At 40.7% G+C, this 23,713-nt stretch overlaps 1 protein-coding gene across 1 annotated transcript in view; it reads left to right on the top strand.

Moving 5' to 3' along the window:
• Positions 1 to 23,713, top strand: part of ZDHHC2 (zinc finger DHHC-type palmitoyltransferase 2) — a 53,987-nt gene that overhangs the window by 16,347 nt on the left and 13,927 nt on the right. The window contains exons 2-8 of the mRNA XM_053916502.1: positions 6,469 to 6,495; positions 7,697 to 7,791; positions 13,311 to 13,431; positions 17,495 to 17,564; positions 18,265 to 18,297; positions 21,047 to 21,167; positions 23,283 to 23,415. Coding sequence (XP_053772477.1) covers positions 6,469 to 6,495; positions 7,697 to 7,791; positions 13,311 to 13,431; positions 17,495 to 17,564; positions 18,265 to 18,297; positions 21,047 to 21,167; positions 23,283 to 23,415 — 600 coding nt within the window. The remainder of the gene's footprint in view (positions 1 to 6,468; positions 6,496 to 7,696; positions 7,792 to 13,310; positions 13,432 to 17,494; positions 17,565 to 18,264; positions 18,298 to 21,046; positions 21,168 to 23,282; positions 23,416 to 23,713) is intronic.

Genomic DNA, 23,713 nt, shown 5'->3' with positions numbered 1-23,713 from the left:
CACCCAGAGCTGCTGCAGCATCGTGCAGGAGAGGAGGAGAGCGTGAGGCACAGTGGGGGAGGAAGGCAGCACTGCCATTGTCAGCAAAGTGACAATGGCTAGTGGGGACTGCAGAGGAACACTCCGCTGATAAAGGCTCAGAAACGTCAGTAGGTCTTTTGTAAAGGAAATAAATTCAGAAGTATTTGTTAGGAAGAAAGGGATATGGTTAGAATTGGACTGGAAATATCCATTTGAATAATACGTTTGTCTCAGGTCTGTCATTAAAACGGCCTGGCAGCAATGTCACCGGTGTTCATGGGGATGATTCCTAGTGTGTCCTCTTACGCCCAAGTTTTGATCTTCACACACTAAAAATGGAACTAGAGCTTCTTGGAGAGTCGCTGAAAGGATGAAGGAGCGTGCTTCCAGGGGTTCCTACAGGCCAGTTCAGTCCAGGAATCCCTGGCACGGTGAGAGAGCATTTCAGAAAGAGCTCATCTCCCTCCGTTAGGGTGAGCTGAGGACCAAGAATTCACGGTCGCGAGGGTGCGGGTGACGGGGATAGTGGGGGCACGCTCAGGATGAGGGGCAGGGGTTGGTTGGGAAAGTGGTAGGGAGCCAAAGGGGGCAGAGACAGTGCGTTTGAACGGCCGTTAGCCGTGTCCTGTGGAAGGGTCTCGGAAGTGCAGGGTCAGCTAGAGACATGAGGTCAAAGGGGAGGTTTTGTTAGGACAGGAGAAGGTCAAGCGTGTTTGTGCTGTTACTGTTATTTTTACCTTAATCTTCTGAATCCAAACTGCTTCTGTGATTAATTGGAAACTGTTTATTTTTTATCTTTCAATTCCAGTTGGCATTCCATATTATTTTGTATGAGTCACATGTACAGCGTGGTGGTTAGAGGCAATCATATACTTTACACAGTGACCCCCAATATTTCTCGTACCCACCTGGCATCACACGAAGTTATTACAGTATGGGGTGGGGCAAGCGTAGGTTTACAGTTGTTCCTATGGAAAATAATACAATAACTAATGCATAATAACACAAGAATACACTCCATGCTTCGTGTACTCACAACTGGAAACCTACTTTCGCCCCACCCTGTGTTACTGGCCACATTCCCTGGGCTGTACCATACATCCCGTGGCCGTTTCATAACCACCAGTTTGTACTTCTTAATCCCTTAATTGAAAGTGTTTTTAGAACTCTGCTTTTTTCAGTTACTTTTAACTTCTAACTAAAATGATTCCTCACACACTTGGAGCTTTTCCAGCACAGGGACAGAGCCTCACGGCCCTTATGTCCTCAACAGGGTAACAGTATCGTGTAGTTGGTGAATGTTTGCCAGTAAATGAGTTGAAGATAAGCAGAGAAAAGGTAGAATTTGGCTATAAAGGCGCCCTTCAGATTCGGTCCTTAGAACCACATCTTTGCTTCCAGTAGTCTGTGTCAGATGCGTGTGCGGGGCCCAGAGGTAACCGTATCACACTGAATTTGGAAATGGCGTAGTGGCTTCAGGTTTTATATGAGGAGTTGCCATATATATGCGATATAGCTACACTATTCTCCAAAGAGGGAGTTGGACTCTGAAGGTAAGAAAAACAAAATCCCAGTTAAGAAAGAAAGAGAACACAGCCGTATACATTTGCAATAAAAGTACCAAACTGTTCTAGCAACAGTTATGTAACTGTTCTTTGCTAATTTAAGGGCGAAGTACATTTTTTTTAAGTCTACTACGAAGGCCTATTTTAGTATCTGAAGTTTTGGATTTTCAATGTACTGATGACTAAAAATTGAACTGGATTTAACAGCTTACTGAGCTACTGCTTATCAATGGATGCATTTCTTTAACAACAAACTCACTGTGTAATACCCAAGGCTAAATTTTTAAAGATTAGTTGGTAAAAATATGGGACTAGAATAATTTTTTAGATGATCTGTGTTTTTAATCAAGGTTGAATTTTAATCAATCTAGATTCAATCAGCTCTGATATTTTTATCTAGCACCTTTAGCAATCGTATGGATGTATAAATAAACTTAATTTGGGTAAGATTATTTGTAGTCAGGGTTTGAGAGTATGCCAAAGGATTTTATTACTGTTTTCCCTCTAACAGATACATAAGATGTACTGTCATTAATTTTCTAGATATAATTCCAACTTATTAACTGATGATAAATATTAAATTTGTCTTGAGAACTGATACAAAAAAATTAAATACACATCTTTTTAGTAGATTTCCAAAATAAAACAATTATAGATTCAGGGTCCAATGATTAAATATTTGTGTGAACTTGTCCAGGCTGTGACAGCCAGTTTCATTAAATACCAGTTTAGTTGTAACAATAAGTTATTTTTTAGATGTAATTAACATTTAAATCAATAGATACTGAGTTAAGCAGGTTACCTTCCAGAATGTGGGTGGGCCTCATCTAATCAGTTGAAGGCCTTAGGAGAAAAGACTGAGGTCCCCTGAAGAAGAGGAATTCTGCCTCTAGACTGCCTTCAGACCCAGGACCTCAGCATTAGCTCTCCCCTGGGTCTGCCCAGCTCTGCCATTGTAGTACAAAAATAGTCACGTAAACAGATGGGTGTGTGTGTGTGTGTGTGTGCCAGTACAAGTTTATTTATAGAAACAGGTGGCTGGCTGTATTTGGACCATGGTGTGTGGTTTACTGACCCCTGGATTAAATGACTGCTTCATAATTCATGCAAAAGAGATAAAGGGGGATGTACTTTAAAGGATTTTTTTTTCAAGCCATGTTGGATCAAGAAACAATTTGTCATCCTTTTGTATTTTAGTGGTTATTAATAACTAATAATAATTAGCAGTTATTAATACTGTCAACTCTTCAACTTTGGCCTTACTTGCTTTATTTGCATACAGGATTTCTTAAAGATCAACACGACAATAAAAATATCACTCTTGACTATTCTACACCAGATCAGCCTTTTCTCTCTAATGCCCTGCTGCTTCTTACAGAAATGATTCACGAGGGAGGAGGAGGCTGGGCACAGTGGAGCCAGAAAACAGCTGGCAACCAAACGACCAGACTTGCTGTGTCTATGACAGCTCTAGATTCCAAATGTATCCTTTAAAGGCTCCATTTGCTCCGGGCAAACAGAAACATCCTCCTTGGTAACTCTGGCAATAGTTTACTGTTCCCACTCCCTCTCTTTCTATTACAGTCAGTGCCACGAAGTGCTGTAGGTCCTTAGGATCTTAACCAACCAGAGGCCTTGTTTCCTCGCTGCACTGTAACTAATCAGGGAACCGTTTTAAGTTCTGGAAGTGTATTGGGAAGTTAGAAATCTTTAAATCTTAAAATGTTATCATTGCAGGCCATGGACCAGAAAGAAGCTAGGCTAATCCAAAATAAAATTAGACAAACAATTTTTGAAATGCAAACTAAAATAGTGACCCGCAGTGTTACTGTTGCATGTATTCAGATGGTCACCAGATGTATAAATAGTAACCATTTCAGGTAATAATGCCTTACTCTTATCCCCAAGAGCAAATTGCAACCTTTTCTTAAAGAGCCATTTAACAACAAAAATATTTGCATTTGGAAATAACATTGTATTTGCCGTGTTTTTACAATAAGAAAGGAAATGTTGAAATTGACACTTCTGCTAAATGAAAATTACAAGGTGAGTCATTGAATACTACTTAGGTGTACATGTTTGAGAGCATTAATTAATGTCCTTAGTATCACAAAAGTGGAGACCATGTATCTGTTAGTAAAATAGGTCAATTAGAAAATTTTGACACTGTTATTTAATCAATGATAAACCCTTTGATCTTACTAGTATATATTAAATCATTTAAAAGTAGTTATATAAACCTTTCTTGCAACATATGTAACAGCCATGGGATTACTGTCCAGAATATATAAAAGGCTCTCTCAGTAAGTAAGAGACACAAACTAATGGGAAAGTGGTAATTCACTCAGAAAAGATAGGAAAAACCAATCCTTATATTTTAAAAATAATGCTAACCTTCGCAGTAATCAGAGAAATCAATACTAAAACAGTGATTTTTATTTTTACCTAAGATATTGACAAAAGCTAAAGATTTATTTTACGTTTATAGGAAATTGGACAGGCTCAGAATCTTTCTGGGAGTATAATTGATACAGCCTCTTTGAACTTCACGTTTTACTCTATAAATGTTACCAGAATTATTTACCATAAACTCGCATCCGTGCCCACGCATGTAACTTGTTTGATGGTCAGCTAAATTGGGACCTGAGACATGTTATAACTTGTTTAATGGAACGAAACGGAGGGTCTGTGGGTTCCGAAGTACTTCTAGAGAAAAACAAGCTATGGAGAGAAGAAATAGCTTTGAAAGCGATGTCTCTGAGCGCGTATCAGCCGGCATGGTAGTGGTCCGGGTGAAAAAGATTCACACCAACTGCACTTTTTCTGTCGCGTTACTTTCTTCAGCTCTGATGGCTAGAGTCGTGGGCTAGCAGATACATTTCTTTAAGTCACCAGCACCTCCGGAGTGGCCATTAAGGGGCATGCATACATCACATAATGTGCATATGCCGTCATACTGTTTTTCCGATTCCTGAGATTAGCTCCACTGAAGGAGTGGACATTTTGGTCCAAGGAAGAGCTGTAGTCAGTTCGGGGCACTTTTTAAAAAACATGTTATTGTTGTTCAAATACAGTTTTCTGTCTTTTCCCCCCAGCCCAACTCCCAGCCCTCCCCACCTCCCTCCCGTTTCCACCCCCCACCCCCATTATTGTCCATGTGTCCTTTATACTTGTTCCTACAAACCCTTCACCCTTTTCCCCTGAAATTCCGCCCCCACTCCGCTCTGGTCACTGTCAGCCTGTTCTCCATTTGAGTGTTTTTGGTTATATTTTGCTTCTTTGTTTGTTTTGTTGATTAGGTTCCTGTTAAAAGTGAGATCACATGGTATTTGTCTTTCACCACCTGGCTTATTTTGCTTAGCATAATGCTTTCCAGTTCCATCCATGCTGTCCCAAAGGGTAGGACTTTTGAAGCCTGGGAAGTCATTGCCTAGAGAGAAACGCATACAGGGAGGGGTAGGGTCAGATGTGACAGACCCACTGGCCTGGGGCCCTCCCAATGCCCCCAGCTCTGCCACCACTGGGATTCCCTGAGAAAGTGAACTCCTACCTCTACCCTCTGATTTGCAAGCAGACAAGCAGAACAGGCCATTTGTATGTCAGAGATTATCTGTGTTTGCCAGTCCCATTCCGGGGATCAGAAATGTTAAAGGAAACTAAGAACTTAGGCAGGAGCCACATCGAGGTCAGTGAGAAATCTGGAAGTCATGCAGTATTTGGGCTAAAAGAGAACATTTTTAAGGGTTCACAACTTTACGTATGTGCAAGTCGTTTAGATTTTCTGTTTATCGCTGCAGGTCGGAAGCGTCGAAACCATAGGTAGAAGCCACCGAGAGGCTAGTCTTACTCACAATAATCTTATGATCATTCTCAGGGCAATCTAATACTGGAACGGGCTGCTCTCCAGACCGTGGGCCCCTGCTGGCTCTAGAAATGCCTAAACTGATACTCAGTAGCTCTCTTGGAAAGGAGGTTGGTTGGATCAGGTGCTCTTAAAAATCTCTCGCAACATTGTGCTCTGCTTCCAGGGCTTCTTAGGGCAGTGAAATGACATATTGCAGGACTGAGGTCTGGAATACTGTCCCCCTTACAAAAGCCCAGTAGGAACAGAAATACATAAATAAGCCAAGTCAAATCTCCTTTTGTTACAACTGAGGTAGACCACAACTTCCAAAAGACCCTAGCACAAATGGAGGAAGTCCAAATGCGAAGCACAGGGAGTAGACGGTACAGGTGCTAAGAAAACCTGCCTACATTACTAAATTCAGCTTCTTGTCCCAGCTTGTTTCAGCTCTGCGGTCCCTGTACTAACCTACCTGCCACCTCGGGGTGTTTACTGCAGCCCCTGAGGGGTGGCCGTTTCTCTGGCATGGTGCCAGGGGCCCCTCATTACCGGTAGGGAGCACTTAGCCATCAGGCACAAGAATTTGTGCTTGTAGAAATTGGAAAAGGAGTGTGTGGTGTGGACACAACATTTTTTTTTTCCTTTTGGAGCGCGGACTAGGTGATTGCCATCTTGTAAACAACAATAAATGTCTCTGGAAAAGGAACGGCCGGGAGAACAGTGCTTTTGTCTGAAATCTGTAGTTGGAAGGGAGTGCGAGAAACCCGTCATTACTCCAGCAGTGAGGCTCCAGGGCCAGGCTTGACGGGTTTTGCCGAAATGCCTGCAGAGGCAGGCTGAGTGCATCTCCCCTCCCCACCCTCTCCCACAGTGCTCGCCTCTCCTCTAGATAAAGGTGGGCAAATATTTAAAGAATGTTGGTTTGAAGGGAGGGTCCAACTGTCAACCTGTAGTGCCTGTGTCTCTGTTAGGCCCTGCACTTGCCCTATGCTTCCTGTAACCTATTTCCTGTCTCTTGTTTTCTGTTCTTTTCTCTAGTGTCCATGGAAAACATTGGAGAACAAGGTAAAATATATTATTGTTTTAGATATAAAAGCTTAAAAATAGTTTGGAAAAAAAACAAATAGAATTCACTTGGATCTGGTTGGGATAAATAAGCCATTCTTTAAGAATGTGGAGACAAGCTGGGGTTAAAGAAATTCTATGCTCTTCGTTCCCGGACTGAATTCTGCCAGACAGTTGGCAAAGACTCTACCCTGAAATGGCCATAATTGTGCCAAAGATGCTCGTGGCCTCAAGATACGGGAATATCAGTAATTTCCTGTTTCAATTCATAGTATTACCCCTGCCCGGGTCACCTGTGAATCCATGGGAAAAGAGCATCAGCTCCAGATAACTCACACTGATTTCAGTGCTGTAGTGGATAATTTAATTTTTTAATGATTCTATAAATACGAGTATCATTTTTTAAGAAGTTACAATTGCTGCTAATGTTTGAAATATCAAATATGCTGTCTTTTAAATTAGTGTATTGTATTCAACTGTATCTTACAGAATTATTATATATTAATGTATATCTCAGAATTAATCATTATCACCGTATACAGGACTAATATTTTATATTCTCATAGTACTTCAAGAATAAAACACCAAAGCGTGTTTATATATATTACCTGAAAAAAGTATCAGAACACTTTTCTTAACAGTTGTCCCATGTGATAAATGAGACACTTGAAGTCCCACTGGAAGAAATCTCTATCCAGATGGTTCTCTGTTTAAACTTGTTGTCACTAAAACATGACCAGCTTTGACTAGAGCTGAGCAAGTAAGCAAACAGCTTCTCCAGTAGGAACTGCTTTTGCTGTTCTTGGCCCATGAAACGAAGTTCTTAAAGCCCAAACGTTTTAACATTTGGTTAATGCTGTGCCTGTTAGTTAGAGGAGTGTAGGGGAGGTCCCTGTGAGCCACTCTGCCGATAGACAGGCCTGCCTGCAGGTGGGCGCGCTCTAATCAGGGCCGTAGATCTACTTATGCCTTATTAGGGACTTTTTCAATATCTTGCTTTAGGTATAAAAATTCACTCATTGGGTTGTGCCTATTCCAGTGTGATACAAATGAACTTATTTACAATAATAAAAATTAGTAGTAAAATTTCCACATAGAGTGCATTTATTATAGTTGGTAGCTTGGGCATTTTAGAACGAGGACCTCGTTTGTGAATACCAGTTCGCGTGTGACAGTGACGGTCACCTTTCTCTCGCCGTAGTCGTGTGCCTGATCGCGTACCATCTGCTCTTTGCGATGTTCGTCTGGTCGTATTGGAAAACCATCTTTACGTTACCAATGAATCCTTCAAAAGAAGTAAGTTAAAATACTGGTAAAGTCATCCTAAAGCTAGAAATCAATAATACTAATGTCTTGGAGAATGAATTTTATGTCTTTTTTATTAATGTAAACTTACTAAGTGTAATAATTTTTAGTGTTGATGTCTTAGTAAATACTTGAATGTTCACTTGGTAAATATGATTTTTGCACTGAATGAGCATTGTATTTCCAATTTTAAATCTGCTATGTGTTGTATTTCTACTTAGACATCAGGATGGGTGGATGGATGGATGGATGTACAGATAAATAGATGGAGCTGAAGGTAGACATGCTTCTATTACATGGGCCTAATCTATTTGCGCAAAAGACTGGGAGTGTAGTCTTTATTCTTGATGGCCATATGGGCTGTGTTAGAAGCAGGAAAGAATGGGTATTGAGGGTCAACTAGTTGTCTCAGCCACAGAAGCTTTTAAGTAAAGTGATAGGATCAGACACACATTTCAAAAAGATCATTCTGGCTATTTGTTTCTGGGTCTTTAATCCTGGTTAAATCTTGCAGCAAATCTTGAGCAAACTGTGTCTTACTCATTTTTATATCCTTGTCCCTTGGGTCAGTACCTGTTTGTTGAATAGAAATAAACCTTGTCCCAGTAACAATAGTGTGGTGTTAGTAGGCGAGCCTTAAAAAAAAAGTCTGGGCATCACTGAAGTTGTTTCCTGAAGTGACCCGTTGGAATGTAGCCGTGGCCCTAAAGGCCGGTCAGTGTGCTGTGTGGCCTGGGACAGGACATGAAAAAGCCACACTCCTAGCGCAGAATGAATGGTATGCTTGGCCTGGAATGTGTTAACTATAGCTTTTCCCCTACTATCTACTTGTTTTTCTTTTCATACTTCTTTTTCTTCCCCTCATCACATCCATCTCTTTCCTGGCATCTCTCATCCCCCATCCCAGCCTTAGTTGCAGGTTTGAAGGAAAATGCTGACCTCTGTTGTAGGTGATCTCATCCACTGTGCTGGACCTTATCATTGACCTCTGTGTTGAAAATTTCCAAATGTATTTCTACTTCTGACCTCTCCCTTCATGTTCAGCCTTATAACTCCCTGCCAAGCAGAGCTCCTTGATCATTCCACTGACACCTCCAGTATAACACATCAAAAACTGAACTCACCACCCTCTCCTTCCCCACTCTGTGACTCACCGTGTCTCAGACCCATTAGTGCCGCTGACGTCCACCCCACCATTCGAGCCAGGAGCTTGGCAGCCATGCCCGGGTCTTCCAGCTTCCTCACCCCCCTACCAGCATCCAAATTCTGCTGATGTTTTCACTCCATAATGTTTCCTTTTTTGTTCCAACTCCTTCCTTCCCAGTCATTCACTTAATTCATTCTTAATTATTATTTTTTTACTTCTGAAAATTTTTTCTTTTTAATTTATTGAATTTAGAGAGAGAGAAAAAGAGAGAAATAGCAATCTGTTGTTCCACCCATCCCATGCATTCATTGGTTGACTCTTGTATGTGTCCTGACCAGGGATCGAACCCACAACCTCGGTGCATCGTGACAATGCCCTAACCAGCCAAGTTAGCCAGTTCAGGGTCTCAGTCATCTCATTTGTCTGAGACATTGCAGTCTTCTCCTGTCTGGTGTCACTGTTTCCAGTCTTGCTGCACTCCCTTCCCAGAACCCTGCCAGAACTCATCCTCCCGCTCGAAGCTGGAGTGACCCATCTAATGATGCTGTCACTCTGCCGCCTGTATCTGCTCAGTGACCCCACACACCCTGTAGGGAGAAGCCCAGGCTCCTTATCCTGACAACAGCGACTCTTGTCTGAATCTGAATTCCCACTTTACACTCTAGTCCTTCTTCATTACGTGCCATTTCCTGTCTACATCATGCCATTCTTTTCTTTCTAGAGTATTCTTATCTCCTTTCTCATTCAAACAATTCTATTTTTATTTGTGGTGGTTCCTCATTATCTCCTAAGCCTCTAAAGCATTGGATTATCCCAGAGCTTAGTCTTTGGACTTCTCTTTTATTTATCTATACATATCATGGCTTTATATGTCATCTCATTCATTGCTACAGCTTTCAAGTTAGTATCAGTAGTCTGGTCCTGCCTTCTAGACTCTAGACTAGTTCACCGCTACCTATTTGGCATTTAATAGGAATTTCAAATTCAACATATCTGAAAACAACCTTCTGATTTCCCACCCACTCCCCTAACCTCCCCCATTTCCAAAATTGTCCTGTCTCAGCAATGGCAGCTCCATTCGTCCAGTTGCTCCCAAAACACTGGAGTCATCCTTGGCTGCTCTCCGTCTCTCAGACCCACAGCCAGTCCATCCGCACACTCTGTAACCAGACCTGTGGGGGCCATCATCTCTAGTTCCAGCCCTCCAGCTCCTTCCTCTGGCCACGCCCCATCCTCTCTGGCTAGTACCTTGCAGTCCAGTCAACAGGTTTCCTTGCTTTCAGACTTGCCCTCTTCTGCACATTTTCAACACAGCAGCCAGAGTCATTCTTTCAAAAACAAGACAGGTCATATTATATTCCTCTTCTTCTCAGGACATCCTGTGATTTGTGAGCCCGCCCAGAGTAGAAACCTGGCTTCCCACTGTAGCCTAGCAGGATGCACATGCTGGGCCCAGAGCCCATCACCACCCCACCTTTCTCTTCCCTGCTGCTTCAGTCCCATTGGCCTCCTTGCCCTTCCATCAGCATGCTACCCGTGTTCCTTGAAACCTGCTATTTCTTCATCTGTGTGACCAGGCCCCTCACTTTCTTCCTATCACTACGTCTGGGTTCAGGTGGTGCCTTGTCTTTGAGGTTTTCCATAACCACTCTGTGTAGAACAGCAAAACCCTGCTCCCCCCGGCATTCCCTATAAACCGGACCTCACCCTATTTTTCTCCGTAGCATATCACTCTGTGACACGTTTCATATTCACTTTTATAACATCCCTAGAATATAAGCCCTAAAATGGCATGAGCTGTATCTCTTTTGTTCACTAATCCATCGCCAGTATTAAAGCAGTGTCTCACCCGTGAAAGGTAATCAATAAATACTCGTTAAATGACTGAAAGTAGAGAAGAAGTTAGGGGTACAGGTGCAAGTTTGTGTTTATAGCTTTGGCAGGAAGTTGAGGTGACTTCTGATTTCTCCCTCAAATTACGTGTGAGGTGATCGGCGAAGAGTGATGAGGGCGTCAGGCTGACAGAGAAGGTCTGAAATAGTGGTTGGCTAAAGTGGAGAAAATGAAACGATGCAAAACACAGGAGCAACGACGCAGTGCCGATGGAGCAGTTGAGGCGGACAGGAAGCCAGCCGGCCCTGTGCCAGGCTTTGTGGGGTGGTTTTTCTACAAAACACATACTTACCTTGCTTGATTCATAGAAGTGTATGAGACGGATATTATTTATGACCACCTTGCAGATGCAGCAGTAGGCTCTGGGCCTCAGCTGGCTGTCCTAAGGCACCGAGTGCTAGTGTGCGGTGTGTCGGATGCTAACATTACGCCGGAGCTCTGTTAGCCACCAAGGCTGCATTCTTGCCCCTGTGCCACCGACAGCGGGCACAGTCAATAGTGGGTGTGCTCAGGACGTCAATTGGAGCGTGCAGAAAAATAGCAAAATAGGTTACTCTTGTAATGTTTCTTTTTAAAATTTCACGTCTAAGGTACATAACATTCGCTAATAGCACATACATACGTACATACATACATATGTACATATGCATGTACTGGTAGTTGTGGTCTCAAATTATTTTTAACTGATAAGAATACATGACCAAAAGATTTTTGGGGACCCTTGTTATGAAAGAAAGAGCCCTTGCTTGCTGGTGAAGAATATTAAGTTACCCCATTAATAAAATGTAAGATCTTGGGCTAATTTTCTTCATTGATTAGCAGCCAGAATCTCCTCACTTGTGAAATGAAGACCTTGGACTTACGTTGACAAGAAAGTGCTCTCATAGGCTAAAACCCTTTGAAAAGTGGGACTAAAAGAGTAGGAGAAAAGGTAGTAAAAAAATAATTTTATATTTTTCACACTTTTGACAGAATATAAGAGGTCTGGAGCGCATGAGTTAAAATATACTTTTTTCATAGCCAGTTGTTACATTGTTTTTTTTCAATTTGTAAAGATTTTTTTTACCCAATATAAAAGTAATACCACCGTCCTAAATTATATGTAGAAAATGAAGACGAGGCAAAAGAAAAAAGAAAAACATCCCAAAACACTAATTCAGTTTGCATCCTGAATTTTTTCTAGTTACTTTTTTCACCTAATAGTCCATCATTGGATTATTTTCATTTTTAATAATAACATAATATTCTCTCTGAAACATAAATGTTTCCTCAGTTCGATTTTCAGACTGATCCCAACTCTTCATATTACAAATAATACCGTTAACATGTTCGTACACAGAGCATTACCCATTTAGGGATTGTTTTCTTAATGTGAGTTCTCAAGGCAGAATCACTAGATCAAAATTTAAGTCACTTGCCAAACTGTTTCCCAAAGGGATTTACATATAATGCTTTTAGATTTATTGGACCCTTGGGGTTGCATGTTATTAAAAAACTGTTGCCAACTTCATAGTCAAAAAAAAAAAGTTCTGTTTTCATTTGTACATTGTAGATACTTGTGAGGTTATATGTTTGTTGTTGTTCTAAGTGAAAAACAACTAGGAAGAGGAAATACAGTTCTGTGAGTTTTCTGTTTATTTGTTATTAGATTCTAGTTTTTTCTTAATTGGTATGTCCTTTTAAAATTATACCTGTTCAATCTGAGAACTGTGTTTGAGCCTGGGTCTTGGTTCCTAATGCTGTTCTCCAGTAAAGGAACAAGGGTTCCTTGGAGAAATAGCCAATTCTAGAACCAGAACAAAAAACACTCAGGGTGAGCCAGCAGCATCCGATGGCCTCAGAAAGCAAGGAAGTACAAACAGACTTTTAAAAGTGTTTTTTTGTGATTATCATATTGGAGCCCAAACAAATTTACATTTTTCTCAAATAAGTATTTTTTAATTGGCGGGCCAAATTGGAATTATAAGAAGTTAAAGTAGCGATTAGCCCATTTTGAGAGCTGGAAGAGAAGTCATGGATGAACTATCCCTTTGTTAAAGCTCAGGTGAGAAAATGTGCACGATAGGTTTATTTCTATTTTTGTTCCTAGTGAGTTCCAATTGAAAAATTCATCCATTGAGCCAAATTTGCTTATTTTGCCATTTTATCTATTAATATATCTAATATTTGGATAGAAATCTATAGTTAATAAAGTACTTTTACATACTATATTCCTCTTGAGTTTCACAAATATCCGAGGAAGAGAGTATTATTATTATTATTATTATTATTATTATTATTCTATTTTCTAGATGCATAAACTAATAAACTGCGAGGCTACCAGACTCTCCCAGATGTCAAACTCTGTTACCTCTCTGAATTTAGATATTATATACCATTAATATTTTATAAATGCCTTTCTCTGGGTTAGTAGATCAATATATTATCATTTCTTTGAAAATACTGATTAAAATTTAAATCTGTTCCACAGTTCCATCTCTCTTATGCAGAGAAAGAGTTGCTGGAGAGAGAGCCGAGGGGAGAAGCCCATCAGGAAGTTCTTAGGCGAGCGGCCAAAGATCTTCCCATCTGTACCAGGACCATGTCTGGAGGTAGACGTCGACAACCAGTGCTTTGCACGATAGCTCATGATGGCTGTGAGAGAGCGTATTTCCATACTTGAAACTGCAAGCGCTCATTGAGAACCCCTGGGCTGTATCTCTGATAGCGATGCAGTCTTTACTGCACAGCTCCATGAAACACAATGGAAACGTAAATGGCATGCAGCTCAGGGATCTCAGCCAAATCACAGCTGGCTCCAGTTCTATTCTGCCTGCTTGGTCGGGCTCCATGAATGACTGAAATCTTGATTTGTAGTAGTATGCATTTTTAAAGTTTTAATTACAGACCTTCCTATTCTTATTTAATTTAAAGGAGCAATAGCTACAATGAACATAACATTGATCATTTAAATGCCTTTACAGCAATTATACAAATTATATAAAACTAAATTAACGTATTGGTATAATTTTTCATCTTTAAAATTTATGGCAATTTTTTAAAAAATGCAACTCAAATAGCAAATCTCTTTTACTTGGGTCAGATTTTTAAGATCATTTACCAGCTATCGAACTGAAGAATTGTCTTGAAAATTAACACATATGGGCTATTGACCCTTGCCTCCCAGGACATACCCAGTGTGTGACTTGAGACCTGGGCTGCTTGTTTTGGTGGCCACCAGCCCCCTGTGGTTACTGAGCACTTAAACTGTGGCCAGTCTAAACTGAGCTGTGCTTTAAGTATAAAATGCACAACTGATTTCAAAGACTTAATTTGAAGAAAAGGGGGTAAAATATCTCATTACTATTTTATATTTATATTTGTTTCAAACTGCCTTTAAAGTCATTATTGAATCTAAGTCAGATACAGCTTTTTCCTCTTTGTTTCCACTGTTTCTCAATGAAGAAGTGGTAATTGTCTGATTTATGCCACTGGGTCTATCCCACAAAGACAGCGATGTGCTCATGTATAAGTTCATGTATATTTACCCACATAAGCCTAAACAGACACTGAGGAAGTGTAAGACCCCTATAAATAAATTACTGCACAAGTTTCCAGAATTAGTGACTGATAGTGAGGTACCAGGTACACAAACCAAGCGTCCTCATTTCTAGTGCCGTTCTTCAGTGTACTGCCCCTGGCACACTGAATGAAGAGAAAGGGCTGAAGCATAAGTCACACCAGGACAAATACGAGTGTTCATCAGTAATAACAGCTGCATGTCGGATTTGTAAGTCACCTCCTTGCGTAGGTTACACAGTGTTAAGGCGATCATCTCTTGTTCCTCTCAGGTATTGTATGCCCGTCTCCAGAGATGAATTTATAATCCCCAGTATTTGTGACAGTCGGGAATAGAGTCTGGATTTCCTAACGTAGTGTTTATATTTTCCATGCAGACATTCTGGGTGCCTGCTAAGCCAATGTTAACTGACTGCAGGCACCGACTAAATGAAATCGCACAAAGTCTAATAGATAGATCACAAGGCGGGTGGGGCTGATCCCCTCCGAGAATACGGAGAATGGAAAAGTGGGCATGGTTGAGAAGTGCAGCAGCCAGAGTCGCACCCAGGCAGAAATGTGAGGGGGTCTTCCTTACCCACCCCCAGCCACACCCGCTGCGACCCTGGTGTTCTCTGGATAACTTCCCGGGAAAGTCTGTGGATTAAAGCAACTGAAAGGCTCGGCTGCTGTTCACACACTTTGTAGAGAATTGAAGAAAGTGGGTGGTTAATATAAGTTAGGGTTTTACCATCCAATTTAAATCCACAGTACTTCCTCCAAACCTGAAAGAGAAAAAGGCCAGCTCCCTGCGTTAAACTGCCTGCTGGACACAGAGGACAGTTCAGCCCCATGCAGACTGGGCTGTGGGGCGCACTTCAGGCAGGGTGGTGAGGGTCTGCTCACACAGCAGTGTGGTGACTGCTGGGCAGGACTGGTGTGGGTGCAGGTGGAAGACAGTGAGGGGGGATAAATGATAATGGGAAAAATAGAGTAAAAATAATGTAAAACAAAAGGTCCGTTCAACTCTCCTCTTTGTTCTGTGCATTACTCTGATCCACCCACCTCCTGCTTTCTAACAGAGCTCTTCAAACTTTGTTATATTACTGTTCATTTTTATTAATGAGGCCTATTTACATTTTAGCTCTCTCTTGCTCTTGATCTTTTCCTACAAAAAAAAAAAATTGTAGTTTTGACTAGGAAGGTAACAATGAGAGGAGACATGACTAGTTTACCATTGTACATAGATGTCAATAATGTGTTCTTTTCAACATTTACCAAGGCAATTTTAAATTATATAAATAATATATGAATAGTGTAAAAATTGGAGCAAGACAGTTAAAATAAAATTCCTCATTGGCTGTAAAGAGTTTTTAAATGATAATCAGATTGTTGATTTTAAGTGACACTGGGGTGATTTCAATTGGACATAATATGGAACACGGAGTGTTTCTCATCAAAAGACTAAATTTCTGTTTATAAAAGGCTATAAACAAAAAACTTTTTTCTGTGTTGTTTTGATTTCCTGTGAGTTGTTGCCCACTTTGATTTGAAAGGTTTTTTCCAAATGTGCTTTAAAGTAGAGATACTCACCGCCCAGAGAGAATCTAGCATTGGCCACCACATGTCACCTGGAAGTTTTGTGCCTTAGACCATGATGCCCACTACGAGCTGCCAGTGCCTGGTGGCTACCAAGCACTTACAATGTAACTCTAAGTGTCAAGTACATAAGAGGTTTCAAAGAGTTGGTATGGAAAAAACCCATAAAGTATGTTATTGATATTTTTTATTGATTATATCTTTTATTTTAATATTTTATTTATGTTTAAAGAGAGGGGAAGGGAGGGAGAAAGAGAGGGAGTGAAACACCAATGTGTGGTTGCCTCTTCTGTGCCTCCTACTGGGGACCTGGCCTGCAACCCAGGCACGTGCCCTGACTGGGAATCGAACCAGTGACCCTTTGGTTAGCAAGCTGGTGCTCAATCCACTGAGCCCCACCAGCGAGGGCTGTGTTGATTATATCTTCTAATATTTTGGATATTTAGTTCTTTGAAGGTAGCTCCTAGGGGATTTAAAAGTACACATGTGGATCACATTATATGTCTCTGGACAACACCGCCTTCCACTTCATACTTCGCGGGAACCAGTGGGACCTTGTAGTGTTGCTGGAATGCACCTGTGGGGCTTTTTCCACACAGGAGCTGAGCAGCAAGGCCGTGCTGTTCGTCTCTGCAATTCCTGAAAAACAGAGTTGTGAGGGGTGATCAAGAACTCACTTCTGTATTGAAGACAGCTCCATTTAGGCCTTGTTGCCTAAGAAAAGCTCGTTTTATTCTTAGTGTAAAGCAACTGTTTCCTTTTAAAGAGATAATGTTAGCTAACATAACGCTGGTAATTATTTACTGCAAGTTTTTTCCAAAATTTAAATTAACAAGTTTGGTTTTACTGGTCTTACTGAAGTGCCCACTTAATAACTGCTTTCCTGTGATTTTGGTAGCCTGCTTGTACCCTGTCAAGATGCCTGGGACTGAAAGAGCCTCTCCAAATCAGTCATTCATAATTGTCTTGGTATCTGCATTAGAGAACAAAGGATCAGCTCTTCAGTGACAAGGACTGAAATTCTTACTGGAAGTACTCCTAATAGTTTTGAGCCTGTACCTCACCCAACAGAGATGGGAGATCTTTCCCTATTTACGTAACTGATAGAGTTTATTCACAAATGTCAAAGACGTGTTTCGCATAAAATTTCTAAAATGTGGTCGTATCCTCCCCCAGTTATCCTGGCAGGGTACAGGGAATAATTCATTTAGCTGAGAGAGACATTCTGTTTACTTGGATAGAAACGGACATATTTACACCCTTTGTGAGCCTCACGGTAACCCGACAATTGAAGATCCCTAGAAAAATTTCCCCCAAAGATTCTCTGTCCATGGGAACCCTCCCCAGAGAACTGAGAGTGTCGCCAAGTCACTCTGTTTAAGTGTTTCAACATCTCATTTTTACCAAGTTTAAACAGGGTGTGCTTTCCAGAATTTAAATTTGAAGGGATGATAAGAGCCCTTTAGTTGCGTCCGCTCACTGTTCAGTCGAAAGCTAAGTGGATCTTCTTGTCCCCAGCAATCCGCTACTGTGACAGATGCCAGCTTATCAAACCAGATCGCTGCCACCACTGCTCCGTCTGCGATAAGTACGAAAATCTGTTATTTCTGACATGTTTACATGCTGGTGATCTTTTTATTGAATGCACTTCTTTTCTCACTGTTTCCCAGAGTATTTCCTTTTCTCCCTTATTTAGGAAATAGAACTGGCCCAATCACGTGCACTAATAACAAGTGTGGTTTAGGGCCAAAATCAGTCATCCCGTTCCCCCAGAGTCACCCTACATGAATGAAGTGCAGGAGTTTCAGCAGCCCAGACTTGGCTCGTTTCATTTAGTAAATACTTCTGTTGTGACTCTTTCCCACCTTTATAAAGATTTCTCCCTTGACTTCATGACCGTCAGATGTTATTACGTACTATAACCACAAGCACGGTGCACCTTGGCTTAGGGCTTGATAGTAAAGGAAAAGTTTTATCCAGACTTTCTGTGAATCTCTTGACACTTTGCACTTTCTTTAGCATAAGACAGTTGTATGTTAACACGTCGCCTTGTTTCTAGATGTTAAAGCATGTGTGTTTGAGTTGCACGTTCTCTTATTGTATCATAACTGGAACTGGCTATTTATTTTAGATGAGGACTTTTGCTGTTATTCAACATTTAGATAAATAATTTTGTAATAGTTTACTTGCTGCAACTCCTTTGAAATAACTTTTATGTAGTTTTTATATTTTAATGGGGCTACATTTTTATGGGGTGTTAAGTTTTGTGTTTGTGTGGATTTTTTCAGATGTATCTTGAAGATGGACCATCATTGCCCGTGGTGAGTCTGTCTCTGTGCCTCAAAAGTTACTAAACGGAGTCGTTTCTCTACTTGAATCTTTTCATGATTGAAATCTTGCCTTAGCTGATCTCGGAGGTACTTTCATATTTAATTTGTGGCATTTGTTTAATTAGTTCAGGAGAGTCTTTATTCAGGAGAATTTCCGTGAAGTAATTTTACAACTAGTCACTTAACAATTTAAAAATTAATTTCTCGTATTTGCTCAGAACAAATGGTTTTCTTTGGGTGCATATGTGTTAACATAGAAATTCTAAAATACTCCCCACAAATTATGCCTGAATGTACATATATATAAACACAATACCTCATTGGAAGTTTCTAATTATTAATTCATCTAAAACTTTAATGATTTATTTTACATAAAACTTGGCATTAACAGGTAGAATAGAATAGCAAATATGCAAATATACACATATGTTAAGACAAGGGTTTCCACTTAGAATGTGTTAATATTTTTTTTAATTTCTTTTTTTCCATTCTATTTTTTTATTTTTTTTATTGTTGTTCAAATACAGTTGTCTCCATTTTCCCCTCACCACCCACCCCCACCCAACCCATCCCTACCTCCCACCCTCAATTCTACCCCCTTTGGCTTTGTCCATGTGTCCTTTATACATGTTCCTTGACAACCTTTCCCATTTTTCCCCCATTATCCTCCTCTCCCCTCCCCTCTGGTTACTGTCAATTTGTTCTTTATTTCAGTGCCTCTGGTTATATTTTGCCTGCTTGTTTGTTTTGTTGATTAGGTTCCACTTATAAAAAAGTATTTCTAAGTCACGAAATTAGTTGACTTAATGGAGGATTATTTGAAAGATCTGATTAACTAATGAAGGTGGGTTTTTCTACCTTCCCCTGTAAATTCTCATCCCAGTGTACACGTGCCTTTGACAGTCCCACTGAGGTTGTCAGCCGGCTTGGACTTGGACGTTAAGTATGACTGTGCCACAGCCTTGTCTTCTTTCGGGGGGGCACTGGAGAAAGTGACACCAGTTATAGGTTGAAACATACAGGGTCTGGCACAAATAATGCCCCTTTTTCTTAGGACAAAATCTTTTATTACAAAATCATAAGCATGCAATTCTGTAACATAACAATATCATACTCAAGCACACCATGTGACATTTTAGGTGAACAGTTCAAACTGAAGTGATAAGTTATTACACCCATATTATAACCCTGCCCACCACACTGAAGCAGGCATTACTTCTGCCAGACCCTGTACACATACAGGGAATGATCGTCTTAGTTGCAGGGAACCACGGGGGAATGTCAGGTTTGCTGTCTTAACTATACCCACTCCAGGACGCCTCTTCCTTTTGTCCGTGTACATTTTCTCCTTTACCATGTCAAAGCCCCTTAACTGCCATGACAATGACCTTCTCAAAAAGGATGTCAGTAACTCACCTCTATTTTGTATTCATTTTGACTGTATCCATTCTCCCGCTTTCCTCTTTCTTTCATCCATTGTATTCATTCTGTTCAAATTCTCATGAAGTAATTTCCCCCGTATCTTTAATTATAAGTAGCCCGAATCATCCTTTTATTCCTCTGTTGACCCTTCCATAGCACATGCGGTCAGTGTCCCCCTACCCTCCCACCCATATCCCCACGACCCACCTGTGAGTCCACTGCACCGTATGTGCTATGGAAGGGTCAACAGTTCCCATGCCTGCTTACAGCTCCCCACCAGAGACACCTCTGGTTCTTTGGTGCTCTGCCTGCGGCCCCTCTTCTATCTGGGGGGTTTGCTCTGCTCCGAAGTGCCAGGGAGGGTGTTAATGCTTCAAGAGGCCGCTCTCAGCCAGTGAGCGCCTGCTTCAGGACACACGCTGCTCTGAATTCTCCCCCTTCCTTATTTCAAATCAACTGCATTCAGGTTCTCATCTCAGGGCCTGTTTTAGGGGGAACCCACAGGAACACACCCTTTTTTTCTGGATAGAGGGGTGTTCTAGGAGGAATTTAGCTGAGTGGTCAAGAAATCAGGGGCACAGAGTTGACTCTGACTTGTGTAACTTAAAGAATAAGGGACCAGGACGATCCCCAAGCAGTCCATACCTACACGGCTTGCCGTGTCCTTGACATACTCACAGAAATTACAGACAGAGAAAGCTCTAGTTGACTGCATAGCCTCTCTTCTAAACCTGCAATTAATTTGACTTTGTAAGAAACTGACAGCAAAATTTGACAATCTTTCTAATTTTGACAGACCCTGTTAAACAAGTGAGGGGGAACAGATACAAGACTCCCAAGTTTTTGAAGTAGGTTCAGATCGCATACCTACATACTGGGGTCAGATTGCTTCCCAGTCACATATTAAAAATACTGTTTTCAACCCCAGGTTGGTTGAATCCATGGAGGCCAAACCTGGGGTTACAGAAGGCTGACTGTATATTTACTGAAAACAGACCCATGCAGGTTCAAACCTCTGTCGTTCAGTGGTCAACTGTAGAGTTATATGGTTTATGATTAATTAAAGCAGTGTTGCATATCAAATTTTATTTATTTATTTTTTACATATCAAATTTTAAAAATCTGAATGGAGAACTTCTCTGCACTGAAGCAGATATTTTAAAATGCTTATATGTGTGAAGAAATCTTAGGAGTTAGACTTAAGAAGCACCAATACATTTTAAATGCTAGGAAACTACATGCTGTGTTAAGGTAGAACGTATGTATACCTGTGTTGGAAATGTAAAACTCATTCAAAATGTTTTTGTTTTGTCAACAGGGTGAACAATTGTGTCGGATTTTCAAATTATAAATTTTTCCTTCTTTTCTTGGCTTATTCCCTGCTGTACTGCCTTTTTATTGCTGCTACAGATTTACAGTATTTTATCAAATTTTGGACAGTAAGTCATTATCTTGTTGACTTTTTAGGTATACAACAATATTCAATATAGTTTTGCATTAGTGAATTATTTCAGACACTGATGTTATAGAATTGAGCTCATTTATAGTCAGTGCTCATTATTTGCAGATTCCGCATTTGTGAATTTACCATCTTGCTGAAGTTTCTCTGTGACCCCCAAATCAGCACTCACAGAGCTTGTGTGGTCATTTGCAGATGTGCACAGAGTGGCCGAACATCTGTGTGGCCCGTTCTCAGTGGAGATCAAACAAGGAGACTGTCTTCTTGTTTCAACTCTCATCTTGTTACCCAAGTGTGCTTTTCGGTCTATTTTTTGCCTTTTTTGCGTTTTCGTGCTTTCCGTGGTCATTTCTCTGTTTAGAATGGTCTTCACACAGTCCTGAAAGCACTGTCTAGTGTTTCTGAGCACCAGCCTGTTGTGCTTTATGGAGAAAGTAGGTGTGTTGGCTGCGCTTCCTTGAGGCATGAGAGTTATAGTGATGTTGGGAGTGAGTTCTATGTTGACGAATCAACGATAAATGTTAAGTAAGTTGTCAGTAAGGTGTCTTTAAGCACAAACACCCCCCAAAACAGGTTATGTACTGATCAGCTGACAAAAATGCGACCGGAGACGCACTGGGACCAAACCCCGTATTTTCCCTGGGATGAATCCAGTGTTCACGGCAACTTTATAGAACATAATCACTGAGAATAGCAAGAATAGACTATATAAGATGTTTCTTAGTATTTAAAAATAGAAGTGTTTTCTTTATGTTGTAAAAAGATGTATTTTTACACTATAATGTCCCTAATTTTTATTAGGTATTGCTTGATTTGGCTTTAATTAAGGCAAATAATTTGTTTTCTACACGATTTATTTTAAATGTAAGCAAAACAAAGTTAAAATCGAGTATTTAAATATCCAAAGATACCCGTGAATACCAAACAATGGTAATACTCTCTTATCCCCTGCCAGAATTGCAAAATTATTTGTTATTATGGTAAGACTTTCTCAGTTGCCAGATCATTCGTGTGGGGTTTTAAACACACTGGATACTAAAAGTTTACTGAACACCTCATATGTGCCAGTCACATTGCTAAGCACTAGGAACACATATGTGTGTGGACATGCTCCGAGCGTTCAAGTGCACTTCCCGTGTCCAGCTTGAAGAATGGCCCCTAGTGAACATCTGAGACAGTGTCGCCCCGCTGCTCCGCAGCCCTGGGCATGGGCCCAGTTCCCACCACACTGTCTTTCTAAGGAAATAACCAGAGTTTTCACTGTGAGGACTCTGCTGTCAAAAGCTGGCAGTGAGATCCTGTGACCTGTGTCAGTCTGACAGATACCACAGGGCATTGAGACAGTGTGACCTTCCGTTAGAAGGAGACACCTCCCAGCGGCTCCGGAGCTTCCCCGAGTGCCCACAGCCCCCTGTCTGCCATTCCAGACCGAGTACAGGTCTCCTTGGACAAAACCTGCAATGGGAGTCAGACTGGTGTTGCTTCTGATGGCCCGTCCTATCACATGGGTACCGTAAGGTGTATTTTAGGCAGGTGCCATGCTCTAGTGTCCATCTTCTCTGTGATGCTGCTACTTACAGCAGGCTGAAGCATCACTGTGGCTGTGGTGTCCTGTGTGTTCTCGATGCTGCTGTTCGTAGGGAAGTAAAACATCAGCGAACGTAGCAGCTAAATTGTGCCACTTAACCTTCATTTTATGGCATTTTAAGACAACTATTTCTAAATCTGTAGTATGTTAATAAAACATGTTCAAGTAGTAAATTCAAAAGTATATTTTATAGTTCCTTTTATCTTATTTTCTTCCGTTAGAGTTTACACACACACACTACCAGTTTTTCTAAGAGTCGGTTATGCCAAACAAAATATATGTCCCAGGTTTGAATATCTTTTCCATATATATTTATAGGCCAGTAAACATTTATTTTGATCTGATGCTATATATTTTTTCTCAAAGTTTTAACATAAAGCCACGTATCTTTCTCCATACCTAAATTTAAGAAAGATTTTAAGCCAAAAAAAAAAAAATCTTACTTATAAAAGTAGGGGAATACTTATCCCTTTGACAAAACATTTCATTTTCTTCCTTTCTTTATAGAATGGTCTGCCTGATACTCAAGCCAAGTTCCATATTATGTTTTTATTCTTTGCTGCAGCTATGTTTTCTGTGAGCTTGTCTTCTCTGTTTGGCTATCATTGTTGGCTAGTCAGCAAAAATAAGTCTACATTGGGTGAGTATCCAATTACTGCAGTTAAAAGAACTTTAACTACATAAATAGATATTCATCAAAAGTCGCCATTTGATGAAATGCCAACCTGTCCTAAAGTGGTAGAAATCATTCTTACTCCACACAATGGTTTGTGGGATGTGACTTAGACACAGATTCACTCATTTAACATATTTATAGACTGTCCACTGTATGGAAAGCGTTCTGTATATTTAGTGGTGAGTAAAAGCAAAACAGCCTCGTGAGGGACATAGAAAATCATTAAGCGGACATAAAAGTCATTACAAGATACATAGTGCTT

Source organism: Desmodus rotundus, chromosome 13 (genome assembly GCF_022682495.2).
Source record: "Desmodus rotundus isolate HL8 chromosome 13, HLdesRot8A.1, whole genome shotgun sequence".
Lineage (NCBI taxonomy): Eukaryota > Metazoa > Chordata > Mammalia > Chiroptera > Phyllostomidae > Desmodus > Desmodus rotundus.
The sequence above is the reverse complement of the archived record's forward strand: the minus strand, read 5'-3'. Positions and strand labels throughout refer to the sequence as shown.